Source organism: Meleagris gallopavo, chromosome 1, assembly GCF_905368555.1.
Source record: "Meleagris gallopavo chromosome 1, MGAL_WU_HG_1.1, whole genome shotgun sequence".
Taxonomy (NCBI): domain Eukaryota; kingdom Metazoa; phylum Chordata; class Aves; order Galliformes; family Phasianidae; genus Meleagris; species Meleagris gallopavo.
In genome coordinates, this window is record NC_139404.1 from 44,454,760 (window position 1) to 44,481,424 (window position 26,665).

Here is a 26,665-nt window from a genome sequence, read left to right on the forward strand (position 1 = left end):
TGCCAAGGTTGTCTTTCCCTCTGTTGTCTGTTTGACTCCTCTTAGACTACAATAGAAGAAAAAAAAAAAAAAAAAAAAAAAAAAGTGCAGCTTGCAAAGTGAAGTCCTTGAGTACTGATTACCCTGCAGCACTGCACCAGTTTGTCAGCCCCTGACATCCTGTTTCCACGGGAAAGTCTCCAGGACACAAACGAAAAGGAGGAAATGAGAGCGATGATAAGCAATCACAAGAATGATGACTAAGGAGTTAAGCTTGGGTCAGCTTTCACCTTTCCTGAAAGACACGTTTCCAAAAAACAGCCATGGAGGCAGCGAGGTGAGACTGTCTATGGAAAGGTTTGAGCACTGAGAGTGAGAGATCAAGGCTGGGCTGAATGCCAGAAAATGTTCAGGTTCCCCTCTGAGCAGAGTTGGCACTTCTTCATTGCCTTCCTATGCACAGCCAGTTGCAAAGTTATTCTTTTTTTCTGATGTCATATTTTTTTATGGTAGGTCGTAACTACTGTGATCTTTAACTTTGAGAAATGATATTGTTGTTCTTTCATCAACAGTACTTCAAAATACTTCAAAGGTCATTATAGGAGGAGACGTATCATACCCAAATAGGTGCCTAGATACACAGACCCTTGAAAGAACAACCATTTGTAAAAAGTCACTTTGTTTTCTATGGTGAAATCAACTTTAATGCCATGTATCTCCATGTATCAGTTTATCTAGCACCAGTGTATTGCTTACATGTTTAATTATAAAAGCCCAAGATGCTTTTATGCAGACATGTTGAGTCTCGCTCTCACAGATAAGAGCCTGTGGAGGCTTTTTTCCAAGTGTCCTGCAGAAGCAGATTCAGTGCGCTGTCATCTCTTAGTCCACACCCTGGGAATTAAAGGATGTGATGTCAATGTTACAGAGCAAAAGTGAGTATTTGGAATGTGATTGGAGGCTGGTAGATCCAACTGATGTCAGTGGGTCTACCATCAAGCAACAGTAACAGCTCCTGTCATCCATGAATGTCAGGGTAAGTGCAGGAGCACTTGCACTCTTTAGAAACTATAAAAAATTGAGGTCTGTTGCTTCATGTGTAACAGCCATTGGCAACTTTCTCTTCAGGCTAATTCCTGTCCGCTACAGCAGAATATTTCTGAAATCTGATGCAATTTCCAAGTGACATCTTTGTCAAATTACAAAATTCTGGCTGCGGCCAGATTAACAATCACAACCAAAAGCCAGAGTTATAAATAAAAGTCAGTATGTTTACGCACATCTGCAAAGAGATTGCACAAAATTGATATCATTTGAGGAAATCAGAGAAAAGAGCAGTGGGAATAAATAGTACTTGACCAGTTCAGAACCTGTTCTGAACCCTGAGCAGTTCCAGGTGCGAAAATGCTATGATGACTCTTGCACCAACCCTGTAATTAAAGTGGAGATGACAGTTCTTTAAAGCAGCCATTCATTTTGCCTGCTTCTGAGGCAGATTATAACAGCAGAGTGGCGCAGCGGAAGCGTGCTGGGCCCATAACCCAGAGGTCGATGGATCGAAACCATCCTCTGCTAGGGTGTGTTTTTTGGGCAGCAAGCTGTAAACTAGATTCGATGGGGGAGGGAGATGTACTTCTAAGTAACAGAGAAGAGACAGAGAACACTGTCACTTTAGGAAGCAGCAGGGAAAAAACTCAAAACTGCTCCATAGGAATTAGGGAGTGCTCCTCTAAGAAGATAACGCAGCTATCAGCATTCAATCACCAAAGCTATAAGAGTGTAATTCTGAAGTGGCTCTACACCAATGCACACAGCACAGGACATAAGCAGGAGGAGTTGGAAACCTGATGCAATTTGAAAATTGTGACCTAATTGCTTTCATGAAAATGTGGTGGGATTAATAGCACAACTGTAATACTTCAATCAGGGGCCAGAAGGTTTGTAGAAGCAGTAGGCAAGGAAAAAAAGGAGAGGGGAAGTTGCCTTCTGTGTTAAGAAATGGATTGCAAAAAGCTGCCTCTGAGAAACTGCTGTTGGGAGCCTGTGGATTAAAATCAAGGACCAACCCAATAAAGGGCATCTGGTGGTGGGAGGACTACTACCTGATCAGGGGGAGCCTGTGGATGGTGGCCATCTTGCTTCAATTAAGAGAAGTGTTGTGCTCTCACGCTGATGGGGAATTACAAGTACTCCAGATGTCTACTGGAAAAACAACATGGTGGCTGCACGCAACCCAGGAGACTCCTGGGTTCCATTAAGAATAAATTCCTGGTCCAGGTATTATACTGACTAGTCAGAGGTGCAATTTTACTGGACCTGGTGCTCACCAATGCAGAGAAGATCACTTAAGGAGGTTAAATTTGGGTGCAGTCAGTGCTGTAGTGACCAAATCCTGGTTGAGTTTGTGATCTCAAGGAATATGGCATTTTAAGACTTTTTTAGGACTTGAAGATTTTATTAATGGAATGATCTGGGCTTTTCCAATGCAACCAGGTGAAATTTTTTTTTAGTTCAAAATCCGTATTTCTAAAAAGGTTTTGCTAAACTTATCTATCAAAGATTGACTATAAATCAGTTAAATCTGTAAGGTTTGTAAGAAACAAATAGGTGAGAACAAAAGAGAGCAAGGAAAGCAAGTCAAAGTTCAGGAAATCCTAAAGAATTAGGCAGAGAGACACTCTGCAAATATCTGTGCTGATGGAAGGCAGCTGTTATTGTGTTTCTGTGATGGGGCACTGAACAAAAGTTCAACAAGTCTTTAATACATAGATAAATTAAGAAACAAGCAAAGCACCTGTGAAAAGGATGTGCGCATTTCACTCAGCCTCCTTTCACATCAACAGGTGTTACCAAACTCCTATCCACAGTCTTTGGGGACGGTCACCATTTCCTTTACCACTTCTAGACCATACTCAGCTGTTTGCCACCACAACTATCAGCCTGAGTTTATCAGCCCTCGAGATCTAGCAGAAGAAAAACTTGCAGAATCACAGAATCACAAAGGTTGGAAAAGACCCGCAGGACCATCCAGTCCAACCATCCACTGATCACCAATAGTTCTCACTAAACCATGTCCCTCATCACAACGTCCAAACATACCTTGAACACCTCCAGGGTCAGTGACTCCACCACCTCCCTGGGCAGCCCATTCCACTGCCTGATCACTCTTTCAGAAAAGTAGTATTTCCTAACGTCCAGCCTAAATCCCCCCTGCTGCAGCTTGAAGCCATTCCCTCTAGTTCTATCAGCAGTTACACAAGAGAAGAGGCCGACCCCCAGCTCCCTACAGTCTCCCTTCAGGTAGTTATACAGAGCAATAACGTCTCCCCTGTGCCTCCTCTTCTCCAGACTGAGCAATCCCAGCTCCTTCAGCCGCTCCTCATAAGGCCTGTGCTCGAAATCCCTCACCAGCTTTGTTGCCTTCTTTGAACCCGCTCCAGGGCCTCAATGTTTTTCTTGCAGTGAGGGGCCCAAAACTGGACACAGTACTTGAGGTGCAGCCTCACCAGAGCTGAGTACAGGAGGACAATCACTTCCATGTTCCTGCTGGCAACACTGTTTCTGATGCAAACCAGGATGCCATTGGCCTTCTTGGCCACCCGGGCACACTGCTGGCTCATGTTCAGCTGAGCATCAATCAATACCCCCAGGTCCATTTCCTCAACATAGTCTTCCAGTCACTCTGCCCCAAGCCTGTAGCATTGCCTGGGGTTGTTGCGGCTAAGTGCAGGACCCGGCATTTGGCCTTGTTGAACCTCATCCCATTGGCTTCAGCCCAGCTACCCAGCCTGCCCAGAACCCTCTGTAGGGCCTCGCTACCCCCAGGCAGATCCACACTTCCATCCTACTTGGTGTCATCTGCAAACTTACTGAGGGTGCACTCAATGCCCTCATCCAAGTCATCAATAAAGATATCGAAGAGGACAGGCCCCAGCACCGACCCCTGGGGAACACAACTTGTGACTGGTCGCCAGAAGGATTTAAGTCCATTCACCACCACTCTTTGGGCCCAGCCCTCCAGCCAGTTCCTTACCCAGCCAAGAGCATACCTGTCCAAGCCACGGGCTGCCAGCTTCTGCAGGAGAATACTGTGGGAGACAGTATTAAAGGCTTTGCTGAAGTCTAAGTAGACTACATCAACAACCTTTCCCTCATCCACCAGATGGGTCACTAGATCATAGAAGGAGATCAGGTTGGTCAAGCAGGACCTGCCCTTCGTGAACTCATGCTGGCTAGGCCTGATCTCCTGGTTGTCCCACACATGCCATGCGACCTCCCTCAAGACAATCTGCTCCATAACCTTCCCTGGCACCGAGGTCAGGCTAACAGCCCTATAGTTCCCCAGATCCTCCTTACAACCTTTCTTGTAGATGGGAGTCACACTGGCAAGGCTCCAGTCTTCTGAGACCTCACCAATCAACAAGGAGTGTTGGTAGATGATAGAAAGTGGCTCAGATATCACCTCTGCCAGTTCCCTCAGCTCTCTCGGATGAATCTCACCCAGCCCCATGGACTTGTGACAGTCCAGTTAGAGTAGTAGGTCTCTGACTGTGTCCTCCTGAATCGTGGGGGGTTTTGTCTGCTCCCCAGCTGAGACTACCAGGTCAGAGAGTAGAGTACCCTGAGGATAACTGGTCTGACTTTTAAAGACAGACATAAAGAAGGCATATAGAACCTCTGCCTTTTCCTTATCCTCACTGGTCACATTCCCAGCTTCATCCAGTAAAGAATGGAGATTCTCCTTGATGACTGGCTGGTTTAGACACCTTAATTGGCTGGTTTAGACAGCAGATTGGCTGTTCTAGACAGCTTAAATAGCAAACAGTCTGACATAGACTGCATAGATAGCAACTGCTTATTAGGCCCTCAGATGAGTATCTCCTTTGCAGGTGCCAAGCAGCAGTAAGCTCTCCTGGGAGAAAAACCAAAAGAATTTACAATAGGTTCCTGGTAATTTTTCTTATCTAGTGATGCAGCTAAATGTGGCAGGTGAAATCTGCCCTCATAATACTGAGGACATATTTGTCTAACGCTGAGGAACTGACCTAAAAAGAAGGCTTTGCATTTTGGCTCACATGGGAAGGGCTGTATCATAACACATTTGCTTGTTCCTCATTTCATCCAAATCAGTAGTGACCACACCTTGCTCTAGATCTTAGACACTTCCACTGTGTGGATGCTACCACTGTCTGAGGACACAGCCAGAGGAAGAGCTTGGGTCACTTTTGAAAGCACTTGTACTACCAGAGATTGTAACTCAACCTGATATCACCCTTCCTAGCAAGTCTGGCTTAAGAATGAAGCACTGGAAGGGGCCCTGTACCAATACCATGGTCTTGGAATGCCTTTGTGCCTGCCTTATTCAACACTGCCTTGGATGTAGCAAGATACACTGACACACTAGACCCATCCCCAATGAACTATGGGCAAAGCCAGAAGTCCTTCTGTGCAACAAAACAAAACCCATCTAAATACACCAGCAAATACAAGTTTTAAGGGCATTGCCACAGTTTGGCCTATGCCATCCAATGACTTTATTCTGCTTCAGCACAGTGCAAGCTAGACAGCACCACTGATCAACCCTACAGCTGTAAAAAAAAAAAATATTATATTTTTCAGCTCTGCTTCTTTGCAATTACTTCATGGAAACATTATTTTGCTGGATGCCAAGGTACAAATGTTATAATAAATAAAATTAAAAGAAAGTACATTCTAGATAAAACACAGCTGTTGATATATATCAGCTGTGGAAGATAAGTTAAGCAGAAAGCCTATTAAGTTATTTTCACTTGTGATTGCTATCTGTATTGCACGTGTGCCTTCCTGTAATCCTGTAATTTTATTTCCCGTGTATATAGTGCCTTTATTGGTGTTGACCCACGGAGATTCCTTGAGAGCTATCTGATTTTATTTATCTCATAAGCACAGAAGACATACATGTATTCAGAGATCTTTCTGTTGTCTGATGTTCCATAGGAAGGTTATGGCACAGATCACTCAGAACCTAGATTTCCTGTTTGTGTTTCTGGCACAAAATCTACCTTCTCAGTGTCACTTTAATTTAGATTATGAGTAATTTTCAATGTAGAGAAGAGCAAACTGTATTTTTCCTGTGTGTATTTCCTGTTTTTTTTCTCTGTATCATTGCTACTCTATCTCAAAGTACATTTGAGAAGAAAGGAAATAATGTGATATATTAAAAAAAAGCATTTTATTTATATTACAATTGTTTCTTGATCTCTTACCCAAAATTTTATAGTATTTGTAATGGAGATAGGATGAGAACCTCCTTCCTTGCTTGCTTCCTTCTTCCTTCCCTCTCTCCCTCCCTTCTTCCCTCATTCCTTCTTTCCCTCCCCCTTTCACAATACAGAAAGCATTAGCACCTGGGAATATTTCAACGTAGGCAAATACAAGTCATGAATTCAGGGCAATCTCCTCTACCCTCATCTGTTTTACTTGCAGACCTGTCAGACTTGATTGCTCATTTTTTGCAATGGCGATTGGAATTTCCTCCTAAGGGTCACAAAGGAGTTGTTCACGAAAAAAGCATTTCACCACCATGAAGACCATCAGAAAATGCAGAAGAGTCAGTAATTTTTTAGATTAAACGATGCATAAAAGCAAAACAAACCAAAAAAATCAGAACTGAAATCCAAAATTGCAAACTCAGTTTCAGTATTCAAATGCAGTTACTTTGCAAGGAAAAGAAACTCTCAGAAGAACTTTTTTGCAAAACTGCTCAGCGTTTCCTTTTTATTTAGTCTACATTTAGTTACATTGAAAACTGACTTAGCTGTGTAAAGAGAAATGCAGCTATTTCAAATATTACACTAAGGATGAAATGCTTGTTAACGGTAATACTACCTGCTGTTGCTTCATAAGCAGAAGGTTATATATTTGCCCTTAGAGAAAAATAATTTCAGAACCAAGCTAAGGTGACTCCATGTGTTAAATAAACAGATCAAACCAAATCTTAATTGGGCTCTGAGTCCCAAAAGAGGAAAAAATATCAAAGTTAAGTGAAATAAATTAAACATAAAAAAACACATTTCATTTATTGACTAATATTTTGTCAGGTCCTCTGCAGAGTCATCTGTTCTGGGAAGCTTAGCGTGCGGATGAGAAGGAGGGGGGAGGTAGGCAGCTGAGCCTCAATGGGAGAGGCAATCAGAAGTTAATTCAGGATGTGTTCTGCTAATATTGATGAAGATTTAAAAGAGAGCTCATTAAATGTAGATCCAAGCCCTGGTGTGATTCACATTCTAACTTCAGATCTCACGTAACTCACTGAAATCAATAAAGCTTGCTTCAGAAAGCCAAGCTTTTTTAGGAATTTTGTACTCCCCCAGCTTTTTTAGGAATTTTGGTTGGGGTGCAATGTGAGGCAGTGGGCAGACACCCCAGTTTGCCGTGTCTGGTGTGCCTGAAAAATAAAACAGAGACAACAGGAGTATAGAATTACCAAATATGGGACTGGTGACCAAGACTTTCCTTCTTCTGCTTAGTTTTTATAGAGTATCCCAAAATGATTGCACCATTTTCCGGACTTCTGTATTAACAGTGAATGTTAGCAGCATTACAAAATACACCCGCAGCCTTGCTTTCTATTTCCATGACATCAGTAGAAACTCAGCTCTGCTGGTATCCTGCTGGCTGCCTCTGGAAGAATGGATAGAGGACAAAAGCTCGTGTTTACTTTGGGGGCTTGGAAAAAAATGTAGCAGACTTTGCTGCTTCAAGAACTGGGCTACTTATGGGTAATATTCCATGAACTGATTCCCACTGCACAGCTGCTTCAGTGGCTCTCTGAAGCGCAGACAATATTCAGTGATGTAAGATAAGGACCTGGTCCTAGATACTGCTTCCTTTGGAAGAGAGAGGGGACAGAAATAGAAATGTGCTGCAGGCAGGGATGAGTCTGATTTATCTGGGGGTAGGTGGTGCCTCCTGCCCTGCCTTGGGAGCTCCTGTACCCCACACAGCTGGGCTGCTTCCTTATGCATGTATCCAGATGCAATCTATCTTTCCTGGGTTCTAGAATAAGCACATTTGGAAGCAGAATGTTGCTGTGTGAGCAGTTGGAGGAGCTTGCAGCCTTAGGAGCTATCACTGTTGTATAAGACCGAGCAAGTCTGGCATCACCCACTTCACCAAATCAATCACTCATTGACGTACACATGACATATTCTAAACAAAAACCCAAAGAAACAGTCAACTGGTCAGTACTGAACCAAATTCAGCAAATGCAGAAGTCAGTGTTTCTATGATGGGAGGATTGTCCACAGAAGTCACAGCAGGATGTGCTCTGTGGCCAGTACCAGGGATGTCTTGCAGGAAGGAAGCTGGCTGGCTTTCCCCATAGCCTGAGCAAGATGTGGATCATTGGGATCTTTGCATTTGCACTTAAAGAGCAACTAGAAGTCAAGGTGGAAGTCAAGGAGCTGCAGGCAGTGTTTGTTGGTAGTGCATCTTTGCATCTGGTGAGAAAAAAGACCTGCGCAAGGATTATCTTTCACATTTCACAGAATCATAGAATCACAGAATTGCAGGGGTTGGAAGGGACCTCTAGAGATCATCGAGACCAACCCCCCTGCCAAAGCAGGTTCCCTACACCAGGTCGCACAGGTAGGCGTCCAGGCGAGACTTGAATATCTCCAGAGAAGGAGACTCCACAACCTCCCTGGGCAGCCTGTTCCAGTGCTCCGTCACCCTCACCGTGAAGAAGTTCTTACGCACATTCGTGCGAAACTTCCTATGCTGCAGCTTATGTCCGTTTCCCCTCGTCCTGTCTCCACTTACCACTGAAAAGAGACTGGCCTCACCGCTATGGCCGCCACACCTCAGATATTTATAAACCTGGATCAGGTCCCCTCTCAGTCATCTTTTCTCAAGGCTAAGAGAAAAGACACGCTGGGCAGATTTTGTAGTCACTGTATGTGAGATAAGCAGATGAATCGTGCAGGGTTTTGAATGTTATGGTACTATGTGTCCTAGACCCTGATGAGTGCAAGATGGTACAATATTTTTGCTGACCAGAGCAACAGCACTTCTTGCACAATAACTGCTGTTGAGTGAAGCAATGGAGAAGGATAATACAAATTCGCTGACAAATTGTACTTACTTCTTGGAAATACTCTGCTCAACTCATATACAGAGACCACTTTTGTTCTAGCTTTTACCATTCCACTTAGCCCGGCCGTAAAGCCACTTTACAGTAAAAGCAGTGCAAATGGGTCGGTGTTTGAGAAACTGGCGTCAGTTTTGAACATTACGCTCACTTCCTAGTAAGAGCGGCCATGGGCCTGCACCATCCTCACCCAGGTTTACCAGAGACACCTGATGGAGAACATTAAAATGCATCTTTGCTACCTTTCACAATCCCACTTTTCATTTAAAAGTCAGCAAAAAAATCACATTAGCTGAGCATGCAGCCCACGGGTCTCTCAGTCCATCCCAGAAATGGAGGACACTGAGTTGGAACTGGATAGATCTTTCAGGTCCCTTCCAACCAGTGCCATTCTATGGTGCCACTTTCCGATCGGCCATACCCTCGGCGCCCGGTCCTCGCCCCGCGGGCCGAAAGCCACCCGCCCCGAGGCAGCAGGGCCGAGCAAAGCAAGGCACACGAGGCAGGCTCTTTGTTCCACCTCAGTCGGGACCGAGAGGTTGTAAACAGAGCTCTGACATCTTGCTCTCAGCGGCAGCGGCCGGCTGGCTTACTGGTGTTGCTCTAACGCAGAGCGTCGTAACGGGCGGCGGGGTCCAGCGGGGCGGCCCGCAGGGAGGGCGCTGCGAGAGCTGCCCCTCCGCCGGCTCCCCTCTCCTCACGGACGCTGACAGCCCAGCGGCCGCACCTCACGCCCATCCCGCGCTATTCCCCGGTGTGAGTACCGGCAGCCGAGGCGGCGGCACGGAACGGCACGGCGCGGCACGCCTTACAGCCCGCGCGCTGCCGGAGCTCGCCGCGCCCGCGGGGCGCCCTGGCTGCGGCCGCTCAGCACCCGCGGCCGGACACCTCCGCAGGGGCCGCACCCGCCGCCGGCGCCCGCTTGAGGCGAGGCAGCGGCGGCGAGGCCCGGCGCCACGCCTCGCCCCCTCCGCGGCCCCGTCCCGGCCCCCCGCAGCCCGGCGGCGGGGCCGCCTCCCGCCCCTCGTCCGCGGCGAGGCGAGGCGAGGCGGGCCGGGCGGGAGAGCGGCGACGCGCGGCGGCGAGGTGCTTGAGCAGCCCTCCCGGAGGAGCCCGGCCCACCTCTCCTCCCGCACAGGCACCCCCTCCTCCCCGCCCCGAACGAGGAACTGCCCGCCCGCGCGCAGCCCGGCCGCGGCGGAGGAGGGAGCGGCGGCGGCGGCAGAGGCGGCGGCGCCCGGCCCCTGGGCGCAGCATGGCGCAGCGGCGCCCGCCGCCCGCCGCCACCTAAGGCGCCCCGCGGCGCCGAGCGGAGCCCGCGCCCATGGCGGCGCCGCCCGCGCTCAGCTGGGCGCTGCCCCTCCTGGCGGCGCTGGCGGGCGCCGGCGGCCACCGCTCCTTCGAGCTGCCGGGGGCCCCCATCGACAACATCGAGGTGAGCGGCCGCTTCGTGCTGGTGGCGGGCGGCGGATGCCTCTACGAGGTGCGGTCCGACCTTTCGCGGTCTCGCCGCGTGGTGCCGCCGGGCGGGCCGGGCTGCGGGGAGCCCTCGGGCGTTCGGAGTAAGCTGCTGCTGCTGACCTACACCGAGGCCGGAGACGACGGCGAGCTGCTGGCCGGCTGGACGCAGGGGCAGGGCAGTTGCGAGGTGTGGCGGCTGCCGGACTACCGCCTGGTCCTCAACCGCACCGAGGTGGTAAGCTGCCTGCCCCGCGGCTCCACGGCCGGCGTGGTCTTCCGGCAGGCGGACGACTGGTACCTGGCGGTGGCGGCCACCTACTACAATGGCAGGCGACTGCCCCCCGCGGGCTGCGAGCCGTCGAAGTCGAGCGAGACAGCGGCGATTACCGTGCGCCCCATAAAGACCCTGCAGCCTCGCGGAGAGTGGGACATCATCAAGTACAACAAGGAGCCTTTGCATTTCGTGGACGCGCTGTGGTGGGGTGGTCGCCTCTTCTTTCCCTACTACCGGCTGAAGGCCGAACTGGACAAGGACCCAGAGCTGCCGAGCATGGTGGTCATGCATCAGCCGCATCGCTCAGAGCACAGCTTTGACCTGCAAGGCCAAGTGTATCTGGACTGTGGTTGCAGGAGCCTCCTCATCTCCTCCAGCCTCATCCGCCAGGAAGAACGGGGTTGGTGGGTGGGCGTCTTCCACCACAACCACGGTGACAGGGCCTGGGACTCCACCGCTGTCTGCGTCTTCAGGATGGAAGAGTTGCAGGACCCAACCTGTGTGTACATCACGCACTTCTACTCGGGGACCAACTGCGTAAGTCTGGGCATCGTTTCACTAACTTTTCATCCCATGTGCCATTGCTCTTGTTGTGGTGCTGTGTGCATGATTCACAGAGTGTCCCTGGCAGACAGACCCAAAGGCACACAAAGTTCAGGGGAGCTGCAGAGCTGGGCCGGGCTCTGAGCATCAGCACGTGCTCCATCAGCCCTATGGGCCTGTGCAGCGCTTCCTGTTTCTCGGAAGGTGATCCCTTAATGGATCCTGGAGCGTGCTTCCCATCTATGTCTTGGGAAAGACATGTCTGAGGGAGCACCTGAGGGCATCCTGGGTCACGCCCCAGTCTTGGGTTTTTCACTCCATGCACCCTTTTCTGCCAAGAATCATTCATCCTTCATTGTATTTTCCACAGAGCATCTCCTACCTCATTCTGTGCGTTCACATCTCATGTCATTGCAGCTACATCAGGAATAAAAAAAAGCCCATCAAGCTGACTCCTGTGCACTGGGCTGTGTGCGTTGCGCTGCCCGCTGCTCACGAGTTATTTATGGTTGCTTGTTCAGCGGTGGGTGTTCTTCAGCCCTGCTGCGACTGGCCGTGTTCAGGAGGGCTCACAGCCCTCAGCCGTGGTGCAGCAGGCAGCAATAGCCATAGATCTTTGTTGTTGAGGTGGTTACATTTTCGCAGGCAACGGTATCCCTTGGAGATCCCCTGGTCACCCACTTCTGCAACACTGTTTCTGAGCTCCTTCATCCCTTGTTGTACATGGGGAGGGAGGCAAGGCCACCCGCTTCACTGCAGCTTCTGCAGCTGGTCAAGAAATGAGGGAAAAAGGAAATTCAGACGGCTAAAAATGTAATTTGGGACAAACAGGTGCTATTGCAAGGCCCATGTGTGCTTTCAAGTCACTCTCAGAAATCTTTTCAGAGTTACGGTAAAAGGAACAATGCTGAAAAGACATGACCTATTGCAGCTTCCTCTGTGTCCATGGGGTCTGCAGCTTAACCCCTGGCTCCTTGCTCTCTTGTGGCAGGAGTTTGCTGAAAACTCCTTGAAGTGTTTTACCATCCCTCCTTGGCGACAGAATCTAGCCCACAGCGGAGCAGAGTGCTGAGATTCTCCCAGATAAAAAGCTACCTGAGGGCACATGTGATTCAGTCTTATCATTTCCCTGCTGAATTGCGAAACTATGGCCAGGGTTAGAGGATGTAGTTACAAACAAGAACCACATATGTGGATGAAATAACTGTGCTGAAGTACATAGTGAAACTGTCACTACAGTGCCAGAGCCAGATTGTTGGTATCCAGTGCCATTGTGAAACTTACTGCACAGTGCTGGTGCTCTCACAAGGCAAACCTGCTGAATGAATGTGAAGTCCTCCTCCCAAAACATCTGCCTGCTAGTAACTGCGTTCCTTATTTCTAATTACTTATGGGATTTCTTCACAAGGTTCTTTCTGAGCCTACAAAAGCAGAAAGAGAAACTTTCCTGGACTGCAGATACTTGATAAACACTTCTCCAAGCCCCACAGTAGGAATTCTGAAAGAATCTTTGGGAGTTCACAGAGTAAGGTGATGCATGTCAGGTGAGGCCGGTGTCTGTCTGACCTGTGTACCTCTCTCCTTTGCATCCAAGTGGCTAAACACCAAAAATGAGCAACCCACATCTTGAAGGATTCATGGAATCATAGAACGGCCTGGGTTGAAAAGGACCATAATGATCAAATAGTTTCAACCCCCCTGCTATGTGCAGAGTTGCCAGCCACCAGACCAGGCTGCCCAGAGCCACATCCAGCCTGGCCTTGAATGCCTCCAGGGATGGGGCATCCACAACATCCTTGGGCAACCTGTTCCAGTTCCAGCATCACCACCCTCTGTGTGAAAAACTTCCTCCTAATATCTAATCTAAACCTCCCCTGTCTCAGTTTAAGACCATTCTCCCTTATCCTATCACTATCCACCCTCATAAGCAGCCATTTCCTCTCCTGTTTATATGTTCCTTTCAAGTACTGGAAGGCCACAATGAGGTCTCCCTGGAGCCTTCTCTTCTCCAAGCTAAACAAGCCCAGTTCCCTCAACTTTTCTTCATAGGAGAGATGCTCCAGCCCTCTGATCATCTTAGTGGCCCTCTTCTGGACCCATTCGAAGAGGATTGATTCAGATCAGACTCCTGTTACTCCAAGGTTACTATCCCAAAAGGTCTGTCTTCCTCTTGGGAATGTAGGTTATAATTGGGAACCATACTGAAGAATCTCAACATTAAAAATGATCGAAGTGGTTATTTGCTTAACACTATGTCCCTGACTCCAGCGAGATCATTAATTGTGGTGTTTTGGCACAACAGTGAATACAGTTTACCACTGATGGGAAGATGGTGTTTTAATACTTTGTGAGATAGCGGGACATCAGAGTGTTGTGTAATACTATGACCTGTAACATTACATGACTAATTATATTCCCTATTTAAGCTAATGATATATGCTCTTAGTTTATAAACACAGAAATAAAAGTATCTAGTTCAGCTTTAATATGTTTTTTATAGAACTGAAGGTTAGGCGAGGCTGATGCAGAGTAATTTTGGAGATGACAGGCCCATATGCTGCTTCTTCTGGGTTGTTTTAGCCCGGATCCTTCTACCGTCTCTCACCAAATCATGAGTCCCTACAAAGTGGAACATACCCTTCTCTGACTCAGAAGCATGCAGAGCTCAGAGCTGGCAGACAGACAGCGTACAGCACGGTATACAGAACGTGTGTGCCACAGCTGGCAGGGGTTCTGGCCAAAAAGGTGTGCCTTGTAGCACAGAATGCCAAGAGCACATTTTAGAGAGTGTGTAGAAATAGCAGCAAGCACCAGTGCTTCCTTGTACCTTAAGTCCAATCTTTTACAGACAGTGTTTATACTGATCAGATTAATGTGCTGTGATGTTATAATTGCCTGTAATGCAAGACCTGCATGGTGTTTGTGACTGATGGACCTTGTTCAACAGAAGCATTGAAGATGTCATGTCTGTAGGGTGCTGCATGTCTTAGTCATCTTTGCCAGGTGTACTTGAGTTGCAGAGATGAGACAAGATGTGATGAGGTATGTGTGCACGAATATGTCCTGACAGTTTGTGGAGGAACTGCAAATACCATTTATTCACTTCAAAAATGAGGTTTATGGTAAGAGTATATGCTAAGGATTAGTGGCAGTTTGATTTCCTTCTGATTCTGTTATATTCTTCGCGTTTCTGTAACTATTCTGATTACTTTCAGGCACAACATTTTACTTGTCCCACAGCTGCTTGTGTTTGCACTGTGTTGGCACTGTGACTCAGTAGTACACTCAGGGCTTACCTGAAGTATCTGTGCTCCTGGATTCCTTGCTCTGTGGTGTCTGTGCTTGTGAATTTCCTGCCCTGCTATTGCTGCATGTTCCACTGTGAGCTTGTTCCTATAAGGTACCAAGCTTTCTGGCCCTAGCCCAGTAAAGCACTTAAGGGCATATTTAACATTAGGCATATAAGTACTTCCATCATTTTCAGGGCAGATACCCACGCATTTAAAGTTAAGTGTGAACTGGAGTACTTCGCTGGATTGGAGCCAAATTGCCTGCCCTCCTGTAGGATCTCATTGTAGGTGTGTCATCTCTTTGGTCTTGCATCAGTACTTAGGCTAGTGCTGACATTTGCAGTAAGGTTTAATGTAGGATTTGAGTCTGTCATTCAAAATGACTGATTTTTAAAATCCTTGCTTACTGGCTTTATCAAAAAATATGTGACTGCTGAAAACCCTTTGGAATCTCTGCTGATAAGAAGAAGCTAAATTTGCTTTCATTTCATACACAAAGCATTTTGTCATGGTTGGCAATTTATTCTGGAGGTGTACAATACTGTATTCCAGAGACATGATCCATAACCAGCAAGAGACAACAGAACTTGTGACACTTTGAAAACCTGTTGCAGTTCTGTAACTAGTTTGTTTTCCTCTGATCCATCCATCTCTTCATTTTGTGTATATCTCCTTACACACACTGTTGAGCTGTATGTGTTAACGGACTTGATCACACAAACTACATGTATGTAAGCACATCGTCTTCAGGATTTCTGTAGATACTAAATCTGAATTAACCAAATCTTTTTCTTAGTTTCTTTTCAGAAACTTGACTGAGACAAACTTTTTCAGTGATTACAATTATAAATTAGAAGATTCTTAGCCAGGACATATGAGGCATGCTAGAATCTGTCACAAATTTCTTCCAGTAGTTTGTGTGAGCTTTTAGAAAGCTATTCCTTCTGTTCTGTGGCTGACGGGGAGCTACAAGAATAGAGATCCAGGATCTAGTGGAACATAGATAAGCAGATGCTTTGGAAAAGTGTTCAAATGAGAGAATGACGACAGAAGAGAGTTGTAGGAAATTACCTACCCACAATGAGAAATCTGGAAATTAGATTTGTGGTTGAAAATTTGCATGGGAAACAAAAGGCTTTACAATATTTGAGGGAGGAAATCCTAAAAAAAGGCAAAGTGGCTGTGATAGCTACTAAATGACAGTTCTGTTGAATTCTTGTCTGCTCTTCGGTACAAATAGATACAGTATGGCCTGTTCACTGATTTTTTGTGTTATTCAGTGGGTGATAAACATTGATGTATGCTGCGTAATTTATCAAGCTTAGTTTAGAGTCTTGGGACAAATATTAGCTGGTGGAAGCTTGACTGAAATCCGGTTTTGAAGTCAACAGTTGCATCAGTTTAATCATGGCCATTAATTTGCAGAAATTACATTTGAATTTGTGCAGTAACTCATTCCAAAATGATTAATAATCTTTTATTTAAGGAGAGATTTACAGACTTCTAAATATCATTTGATATCAAAATTGATTCTGCAATTAATTTTCCAGTAGTAAAGTCGTCTCCCATGTATTTCACCTGATGTTTGACAGACTTCTCAAATTAACATTTTTAGAGTTAATATTTCTGTCCAATTACAATGAATTTTCAATTTCAGTGTCCATATTTGGTGTTGGAAATAAGTCACACGAGACCTGTGAGTTCTCACAATATCTGTAAGAAGTAGAGTTGCTTTTACTCATCTGGCTTCCCCAGGTGTTCTTAATGGAAACTTTTGAGAGCCTGGGGACTCGAGCAGAGGATTTTCTTCCTTGGGACCGCAGAGTCATTCAGATTGAAAGGAGCATCAGAGGAGGTCTCTATTCAGCCTCCTGCATGCAGCGGGGTGAGCTCTGAGGTATTGGATCTCAAAACCTTCATGGACGGAAACTGCACAACCTCTCTGAACAACCTCTTCTGCTTAATTGTTCCCATCATGATTTTTTTACACATGAAAACACTTGTAACATCCCCTTTTTCATTCTGTGGACAGAATGTTCTTGTTGCCCATAGTTTATGTGTCTTGCCATTTTCAACACAAGGTGAACACTGATTTTGCTAGCTAGCCCATCTCCTGTTATGTCTGCTTGTTTTTCTGAGTTTTGTGCTTGGAGCAGGTTGTCCTGAAAGCCCTGCCCTTCAAAGTTGCCTCTTGGGGGATCCCATTGACCACTTCCCTGAACTAGCTGAAGCCTGGAAGTGCAGCATCTGTACATTGTTGTTCTTTCCTCAAGATTCTGAACTCAGTGATTTCATAGTTACTACAGAGAAGATTGCCATTGATTATCACATCTCCAGTCAGTTCTTTCTTGTTTGTGAGTAGCAAATCCAGGACAGCATAGCATCACCTTTCACTGATCCTGTAGAATTGATGAGACCTGGACTCCTCCCTCCTCCAGAGCTCTGTAGTCCTCATTTTCTCTAGGCAGTATCTTAGATGTCCACGGGGGTGTGCAATACTGGATGGTAGCCCAAGGGATGGAACATCATTGGCAGTCTCTCTGCAAGAAACCTAAGAAAAGAAACCTGTTTTAGCAGCATTACTGTTTAACAGATGTGTGCCTTCATCTCTCAGAGAAGGGAATCTCCAGCCACTGTCACCCACCACTTCCTCTTGCTCTTTCTGTTACTGTTCATTTCAAGCCCAGTTGCTCTGCAAGCCTTCCTTAATAGAGCTTGATCTCCCTCCTCATTTGTTGTTAGGGCACTTTACTGATCCTGTAAATTCAGATCTGGGGGCAGAGGAGGAACATTTCTTCTGCTGCAAGAAGCTTCTAGCATCCCATGTCTCAGAAGCCTCAATCAGGCTTTTCCTCAGGTCTGGCCTCTGAGTGTCTCTCCTGCCCTTGCATTGTGAAGATCAGGATTTTGTGTCTACAGGATCTCTGTTTAGACCTTCATTTCCTATTGTCCTCCCTGATGTTCTGCAGTCTGCTCACCTGGGATGGTTTGTTCTCCTAGCATTGCTACGCAGTATACAAATTTAAAAAAACTGATAGATATCAAATTTTGGAACAGATCAATTCCTCATTCCTTAGCCATAACAAAGGCTCACAGCATGCACTGATATATGTTTGTTACCCACTGATGTCATAAAAATTGATGGAAGAGGTTGAAGGGTGGTCCCAGAATGAGGTTCCAGGAGATTTCTCCCACTGGGAAAGACATTTATGTGTTGCTGCAGTGTTGACTGTTGCTATACAGAGTTCACAAGTTTTATGTCCTTTCGTATAGTTGCTTCCATTTGTTCACTCCAAATTCTCAAACCCTTACTTTTTACTTATTGGCTAACTGCAATATGTTGAGAGCTGTTTGAGCTAGAGTGCTGCCCTTGCCTTCGAGGTGTGAGAATCAAGAGGAAATCGAGACAGAAAGACAAGTGTGAATATGGTTGCTGCAGCTGGAATCATATGGAGAGAAATCTGAAAATGAGATGCAAAATATGAAATGAATAAAAATAACTTTAATGCCAATAACCAAACAGCATAGAAAGCTTGATTTTAAAGACAAAATGTAAATTTATTCAGGAAATCTGTAGGCTTACCTATCGCTGTGAAAATTCTGGGAAACAATAGATTAAAATAGAAGAGCACAACTGAAGAATTAAAAAAAAAAAACCAAAAACTTTCTATAGCAGTATTTGTTGTCTTTTCGTTTGCATTTCTTGTTTCTGTATGAGCCTGGAAGTGTTACAGGATAGATGATTATGGAGATGAATGGCTCTTCAAGTATAAAAGAGGTTTAGATCGTAAATGTGTTTTAGGGCTGGGTTTAGCTGTGAAAGAGAAAAGCTTTGGAAGGCCCTAAAGTGCTGTAACCCCATTAGTTACACTGGAAGAAGTAAAAGGGCTTGTTAAAAAAATAAATGCATGTGGAAAAGGGATGACAGAAGGGTGAAAGCAGCAGCTGCACCCTGGAGGGAATGGGCAGAAATGGAGAAGTAGGTTGCAAAAGAGAGAAGACAATTTTTGTTGTGGTTGTCCACCATCTAAATTCCTCCTCTTCTTATCTGTATTAGCTCAATGTCGCATTGACCCTCCCTCTAGCAAGCAGAGTGAGGGGAGGAGGCTTCCACACTTGTCAGTACTGGTTCCTCAGTCAGATGAGGAGGATGCACTGATATGACACTAGTTATTTTACTTGCATGTGGGTCAAAATAAAATCTGGCAGCAAGGCTTTTCAGAGACTGGGTGAGTCCTCCCCTCTTCTGTGATCCTATTGTACCGAGTCTGCAGGAAACCTCGGGTGGTTTGTCTTCCTAACACTGCTATACAGAGCACCGAGAGAAAAAATCCTAATTCTCTTGGTAATCAAAGGCTGGAACACTTCATCTCCTCACTCCTTGGTCTGAGCAAGGGCTCATTGTGTGTACCAGTGCTGGAGTTTGTTACCCTCTGATGCATGCAATCACTTTTCCTTCCCCATATATAAAAGAGACCTCTGTGATACTGGAATCTTATGCCAAAGTGGGTTTTACTGAAATTCTGTGCCAGTACATGGCAGTTCCTATGTTTTCTTCCTGCTGCATGAAAAAAAAGAAGAAAAAAAAAGATCTTTAAATATGAAAGTTAATCAAGTCTTCTTTTACTCCAAATGGCTGTTCTTGCAAGCTAATTAAAATAATTCAGATGACTGAAAAAGATTTTAATTGACTTAGGATTGCAGTTCAGAAAAAAATGTATTTCTATGTGGAAAGGCTTTTGGGGTTAAGCCAGCATTCAAGCATGCAGGAGAGTTGGATTCAGCTGTTACCATGTTATAGATTTGTTTCTTTTTTGTTGTTGTTGAAAAAAAAGTCTTTTGTTGACTTCGTAAGTTTGAGAAATGCCTTCACCTTTCTGCAGAATGTGGATTTTAATAGTCCATTCTTACACTTGGTCTAGTGCAATAATGCAAAATAGGTTCTTGCACTCAGGGTGTTCTTGTAGGTTTCAGCCTTGAGGCTGAAATTCTGGGCATTTTAAACTGACCTATGAGGCTTATTCTCAAAGGCCTAGTTCTGCCTGAGCTTTTCCCCCAGCCTCTCACAGAGAAGGGGCTTCCTTTAGACATTTGGCTTTCTGCAGTGAAGGTAGTAGATCAGGGTTGTTTGGTATGGTTTTTTTTTCATTGTTCCACAAGATGTAGGGATTTCCCACACAGTGCTCTCTTTCATGAGCTTCTTACATGCATTTGTCTCTTAACTTTATCCAGCTTGGTCAGAGAATTTTAGGTAACATTTGATTTTGAAGTTTGTGCAAGTACATTTATGTCCTCCCTGACATGAACTTTATGCTGCTTTGTATCATTTTTATATTTATGTAGTACGCAAGTCTCAACTTCCTTTTAGTGTAAAGCAGGAAACCATACCGGGGAGGATGAAGCTGTGCATTTTCTGGCAAGAGAAAAGAGTCTGAGTGTTTGAAATACATCCTTTCTCTAGAACATTTGCATATCGTTTTATGTGGTTGCTGAGTGTATCTGTAGCCCTTCTGATAGGTGCTGTCAGGTGATGGAAAAAAATGGTTGCATTGAGAAGTACTGGCAGTCCAGAATTGTTTCAGAGCATTATGTCCTAAAGAAGAGAAATTATACTGAAAATTAGTGTGCAGCTTTTAGACCAAGTCTGTGTCCCACTGAGATCAGTGGTTTAGCTGCAGTAAATGTATTCTCTATTGTGGATGTGACCAATTGCCCTGTATATAAAAAAGGAGTTTCATGTGCCATTTCCAATGATGTGTTGCTCTGAAGTACTGCCAGAATAAAAATGTTACCCATGCTATTTTCAACAGATGAGTTTTCTGAGAATCTTTCCAGGGATTCTTCTTTTTATAAATATTTTGTAGTACAAGTGAATAACTTTGTAATGGTTTTCTCTTATATCTGATTTTCAGAAGGTACAATCAATCAAGAAATCACCCACCTTGATTCACTCTGGATTAGTGGCTGTTTATGGCACAGTTGTTTTAAATCAGATCGTTCTCTTTCTGGGAACAGATGATGGACAGTTACTGAAGGTAAGTAGAGCATGGGAATTCCTCCCTTCTGCATTGACTACTACTGTGTTCAAATAAGTATGTGTTTCCTATGGTTTAGTACTGCATTATGAGCAGATATACCACCTGGAATCTCTATTTCTTTTTTGTTTGTTTATGAAGTAATTGCCGCATTGCTCCTTGAAGAACAAGATAACTTTCAAAAGCAATTATGTATCCTGCTTAAAGAGCAGGGAAACATTTCATTAATCTGCTAATGCCCTCAGTAATCAATTTATGGACTGTGGCGTTCTCAGTTACTCTGTCTTTTGTTTATTTCCCTGTTTTGATTTTCTGTTAAGTGAGGTAAAAAGCATGTCTGCCTCCTCCAGTCACTCCAGTCCCAAGTTCACTCCTGCCTGAACTGCTGGGGCCCAGCCCAATGCCTTGGTACCCAAGGCTCTCTGCCCAGACTGGGATGTGGCTGCTACTTTCCCCTTTTCTGGTCCAACCATCAGCAAAGCTGAGTACGTATCCCAGAGAGACACAGACACTCCCAGAGACACTGACATGACCAGTAATGGGAAGCATAGAGTCATGGAATATTTCGAGTTGGAAGGGACCCATAAGGATCATCAAGTCCAAATCCTGGCTACACACAGGATCACCCAAAAGTTACATAATTTGTCTGAGTATTTTCCAGATGTTTCTTGAATTCTGGCAAGCTTTGTGCCAGGCCACTGCACTGGAGAGTCTGTTCTAGTGCCCACCACCCTCTGGTGAATAACCTGTTCCCCTCCCCTGCTCAGCTCAATGCCGTTCCCTCTGGCCCTGTTGCTGTCACAGAGAGCAGAGCTCAGCGCTGCCCCTCTGTTCCCTGTGAGGAGCTGTAGCTGCCATCCGGCCTCCCCTCAGCTCCTCTGCAGTGGGCTGAACACACCTCTCTGCCTCCACTACTCTTCAAAAGTCTTCACCTCCAGACCCTTCACCTCCAGACCCTTCATCATCTTTGTAACTCTCTGTTGGATACTCTCTAATAGTTTTTAGGTCCTTTTCTCCTGTGTTGCCCAAAATTGCATACAGTACTCAAGGTGAGGCCACACCAGCAGAGAGCAGAATGGGGAGTCCCTTCGCTTGCCCAGCTAGCAATACCATGCTTGATGTACCCAGGGTACGGTTTGCCTTTCTGGCTGCCCAGGCACATGATTCACATAAAATGCCAACAGAGCCAAGACTCCATATTCATTTCTGGGAGATACAGAAGTTCACTCGTGCAAAAAGGCACACAGCACACTCTAGGTTCACAAGCATATATACATACACATATTCATGGGTCCGTCACATACTGGTACAGTCCCTGTGTCCGCCCAGCACCCCTGCCTGGATCCCAGGCCCTGGAACTGCTTCTTGGTTTGCCTGCTTGCTGACTAGTCCAGCTTGAAGTTCATGGGTCCCACAAGTACCAGCACAGCCCCTGGACCTACACCCCTGTCTGGATCTCAGGCCCTGGACTTCACAGGATGCCTATTTGTCAGCTGGTTCAGCTTGAAGTTTTCAGGTTTATACACACACACATCACAAGCACACCAGGCCGGGGAATCCATGCACACTCACCCTGCCTTGGCAGGCAGCACCAGATACGTGGGCTGTGACCCACAGCCCCCATTCGACTGTTGCACCCACCTCATCACTCCAGTCCCCCCCAGCAGCTGGTCTGGGAACACACAGTGTTCCTGCCCCGTGGCATACATGTAAGAGTGTAAATATGCAGAGACGGTGTTAAGGAAACATTTAATGAGAAAATGTGAAAAGATATGGCGGGCTGCAGTGATGAGGCACAGGGCCTGGCCAGACAAGTGTACTGATGGTCTCAGTTTTACCTATGACATGCCTTTTTCTTCCCCTTTCTACTCTTTCCTACCTATACCCTTCTTTATCCCTCTTGCTTCCCTTCCTGTGCACAGCCCCATGGGTTTGTAAAGCTCTGTGGTTTCTGCACTTTCCCAGGGCCCCCTGGTTTACATCCTGTGGGTAGTATACACATTTTATAGCCCCTGACTGGAAGGTTTGTGTCTTGTGATTGTCTCTGAGCCTAGAAGTCCTCCATCAGATAACCCAGCTGAATGATAATAATGGAAAAGGTCCTTTAAGGATCATGTACCTGTAAAGGAGCAGACGCTCTGTTTCTGAATGCCTTAACATTTTCCAGTGGAAATACTCAATATTGGTGGATTTGAGGAGCACTGGAAGGCAGCACATTTATTGGTTTGTTAGCCTGTGTCATGTGAATAGCTGTCCATTAGAAAGTTCAAGGCCCATTTTGCCTTGGTTTCTGAATAATTGACCTAGATAGTTTAAATCGGTCACGCAGAAATGAAAGTCATCTTATCTCACTCTCAAACTTCTTAACCATTCAGCAAAACATATTTTATGCTTTAATTTCTTCTGAGTTTTGCTAAAATGTGCATTTCCTGTCTATGTTGCAAAGGATGGCTCTTTTATGGTGCTTTTTTGTTTTGTTTTGGTGTTTTTTTTTTTTCCAGGCAGTTGAAAAGGAGTATAATAGCTTAAAAAGCTTTTGTCCATTTGATAAAGATGTGCTTTTGATATTGAAAAATAAAATTAAAGTCTTTCATGTCTCCTTAGCACAGTGAAGACAGTGAACATTACCCTATTTAGTCATGTTTATGGAAAAAAAAACTTGTATTTGTGTTAGTATGCTTATTAACTTGCAAATGAAAGTTTCTGTGTTCTCTGGTTCTCTTGAATTTGGTGAGCAGGGTGATAGAAAACTACAGTTGGGCAAGATATGATGGAACACCACAATATATGTATAACCAGGAAAGTCACAAAGAAACTTCTGTCAAATTACTAGCATAGAACCACATTTACATTTTGGGTGCCTTGATGTTCATTTTTTCCAGAAGAATAGTACTCTTCTCCACTCATAGAAGTATTTAACACAATATAACTCTGAGATATAGGTGTCTCTTCCATATTCAGTTTCTGCGCCAATCATGAACATACTCAATGAGTGGGATGTTTCATACACTAAAGCAGTAGCAGGTTGCATGCAAAATTTTGTCTGCTATGTATGTTGCAGAAATTCTGTTCTGATGGTCTTTTCCTCTTTCTTTCTGCAGCGCGAGAGCCAGTGCAGCACATGAACTGTATCAGGGCACAGTAAATCATCTCAGAGATCTCTGATGTTATTAGTGAAAGAACAGAAAATAGGTTTCGGGTTAAAATGCTAACACATTGATAAGGGGGTTGTGAATAATTTCCTCTCATGTGTTTTAGGCTATTCTTAATGAGGATATGAAATCTAATTGCCCAGAGATTTTGTACGAAATTGAGGAAGAAACCTCTATTTTTCCCAAACTTCGACTTGATCCAGTAGATAGTAACTACATCTATCTGTTCTCTGCCAATAAGGTAAGCACAGCACTAAAAAATAAATAAATTCAAATAAACTGCTGCTTTAAAGACTTCTGCCACTTATAGATGAAGTATCAGTTTGGGTCAGTCAGAGTCCAAACCGTAACATCCAAACTGCAGTTACCAGCTTTATGCTTAAGATCGGGTTATGCTCTCTGAGTTTTGGTTGCACTTCTGCAGAGCTTAGAAGAGCTTCTGTTTCCATGGTGCTGCCCACTTTTGCTCTGATCCAGCAAGGCCCTTAATCCCTTGATTATTTTATGCCATTCAGTCAAGAGAGTCAATTTTTTTTCTTTTTTTTCCTGGACTCTGGCATTATACAGAATCAAGCCTGAAGGTAGCACACAAAACTAGATTCTATGAAGAGTTCCTCTGAAGTAGTAATCCAGGCATTGGTAGGCTAGAGCTTGTTATTCAATTGGGGATTTTCTGATGTGGAGAAATCTCTTAATTTGAGAGATAGCTTTGAATTTTTAGTCCTGCTGAAGTCAATAATAAAGTTGTCATCATCTTCAGGTAGGCCTACACTTAACAAATGAGTGAACAGACAAACAAACAAACAAAAGAACAAATCCACAATTAGAATTGATTAACATGGTGAGGCTGAGCAATCCTGTAAGCTTCTGCACATGGGTACCCATTTCAGAGGCTAAGAGCAGCTCCCAGTAGCCCATGCACTTGTTGCAGCATGTCCTGCAGCAGGGCTGCTGAGAATTAACTCAGCAAGCTCCATTGTCTCACCAATAGTTGGGAAAATGTCAGGAAAAACATAAGGGCCATCTGAGCAGGATGGGATTTTACCCCAGCACATGGCTACTTTATTTACATTAAGATCACTTCTCCAGCAGTGAACATAAATGATAGCCTGCTATCTGAGGGAGTGGGTAAGTTGGTGGGAGAATTCCTGACTGATACAAACCACATATCACCTACGCAGAAACTTTCAAAATTTCAGTCAAAAATATGTAAATATGTAAATATGTAAATATTCAAGGGAAAGGATTCCATTTTCTTAGGCACTGGTGAAAGAGAGACTTGTTGAAGAGGAACAGCAGTTTTTAGGAGTACATGCTTCTCTACTTATCTCCTGTAGCTTAAATGAGACATCTACTCTGTGTTTTCTTTGTTTAATTGCTAGTTGTTTAAGATGTTGGTTAGTTTCTGAGCATATTATCTCACACATCTGCAGGTAAATTGAATTTTACAATTTGTGGTTGGAAGAAAGTGAATACCTATATACATACCTGCTACATGTCCTTGTTTCTGCTCACAAAACATAGGAACTTACAAATTTGTAAACAAATGGCTTGAATCAGGAATATTTTTCTTATTAATACTATTAATTAACATTGTTATTAATAACATTATTGTATTTGTAAACAGCTTTCTCTTTTTCTTTTTCCTTTCCTTTTCTGAAAATGGCTGACTAGGATATTCAAGCTGAATGTACAAGTATAGATACATACAATATAGCCACAATTATCTATATTTGCTTATTGAAATAGCATTTGCTTGCATGCATGCTGAGTAGTTGCATGCGCTTGTTCCAGTGTGCACATGCAGTTACCTGACATGTTGATGTAAACACAGAAGCATTTTGTTTTGAGCATGCATTTTGAATGCACCTTCATCAATCATTTAAAAATTTCAGTTTTGATGAGAGGAAAACTATGCTGCTAAGCAGAGCATTGTTCATAAAATAAACCTCCTTTCTATTGTTCCCTATAACTCACTATGCTAATCAGACTGTCCTGCATTACTCTGTCCATGCTGGCCTTTGAGTAGTAGAACCAAATTGTCATTGTCAGAGGAGTTTCACCATCTGATGGCAAAATGCAGCGTGTGTAAAATAGGCCACACATTTCTATCCAAAGGTCTTCTGGCAGAGGGAAGTCCATAAGGAAACTTCTCTGAAGGGATCGTGCTTGACTGATGTCAGAATTTTTATGGTAACCCTTAATTTTCTTGTTTCTGAAGGCTATTTTAATTCGGTGTATTATTGCATTCTTTGGTTTTAGGTGAGAAGAATACCAGTTGCAAATTGTGGTAGATATGTTTCCGAGCAAGAATGCTTATCTGCAAAGGATCCCTACTGTGGGTGGTGTTCTTTGAATCAAAGGTATTTTCTGGTGTCTTAGCCTTGCATATAAAAATAATGCATTATTACTCAGTGTACATTTTTACAGGCTTGGGGATATTCAGCATCAAGATTGTATCTACTGAATTTTTATGAAATCAATCATTGCCATAAATGTGAGATGCTTTATTGTAATGTGAAAAGGAATTTTGCACCTTTTAAAGCGTGTGTTAGCCCTTAGATTTTTGAGTTCTACTCATAAAATGTATGTTAAGCTAAAAAGAAGAAATATTATGTTTTTAGAATTGATTGAGAGGTAAAACTGTCCTTGAAGCATCTTAAAAGGGAGCTGCTTGCATCGGAGAACAGGGCAAGGGTGCTCAGTTGCCTTCAATATTCATAGTGCTTTGGAATCACTGCTTTTCATTTAGGCTAGAGGAGAATTAGTTTCTAAAAGCTTAATCCTTGCATCTGAGTGAT

The 26,665-nt window shown here is 44.6% G+C and overlaps 1 protein-coding gene and 1 non-coding gene across 3 annotated transcripts in view; both read left to right on the plus strand.

Moving 5' to 3' along the window:
* Nucleotides 1–1,482: 1,482 nt before the first annotated feature.
* TRNAM-CAU (transfer RNA methionine (anticodon CAU)) lies at nucleotides 1,483–1,554 on the plus strand. Its single transcript has one exon. It is a non-coding gene; the product is annotated as a tRNA-Met (tRNA).
* Nucleotides 1,555–10,012: 8,458 nt separating this feature from the next.
* The window catches only part of PLXNC1 (plexin C1), a 70,392-nt gene continuing 53,739 nt past the window's right edge, over nucleotides 10,013–26,665 (plus strand). Inside the window, exons 1-4 of one of the 2 annotated variants that reach the window (XM_085223106.1) lie at nucleotides 10,013–11,381; nucleotides 20,590–20,712; nucleotides 23,971–24,105; nucleotides 26,127–26,227. In XM_085223106.1, coding sequence (XP_085079232.1) covers nucleotides 10,434–11,381; nucleotides 20,590–20,712; nucleotides 23,971–24,105; nucleotides 26,127–26,227 — 1,307 coding nt within the window. In that variant the 5' untranslated portion in view covers nucleotides 10,013–10,433. The remainder of the gene's footprint in view (nucleotides 11,382–20,589; nucleotides 20,713–23,970; nucleotides 24,106–26,126; nucleotides 26,228–26,665) is intronic. The other variant, XM_010711920.4, reaches the window with a different exon arrangement.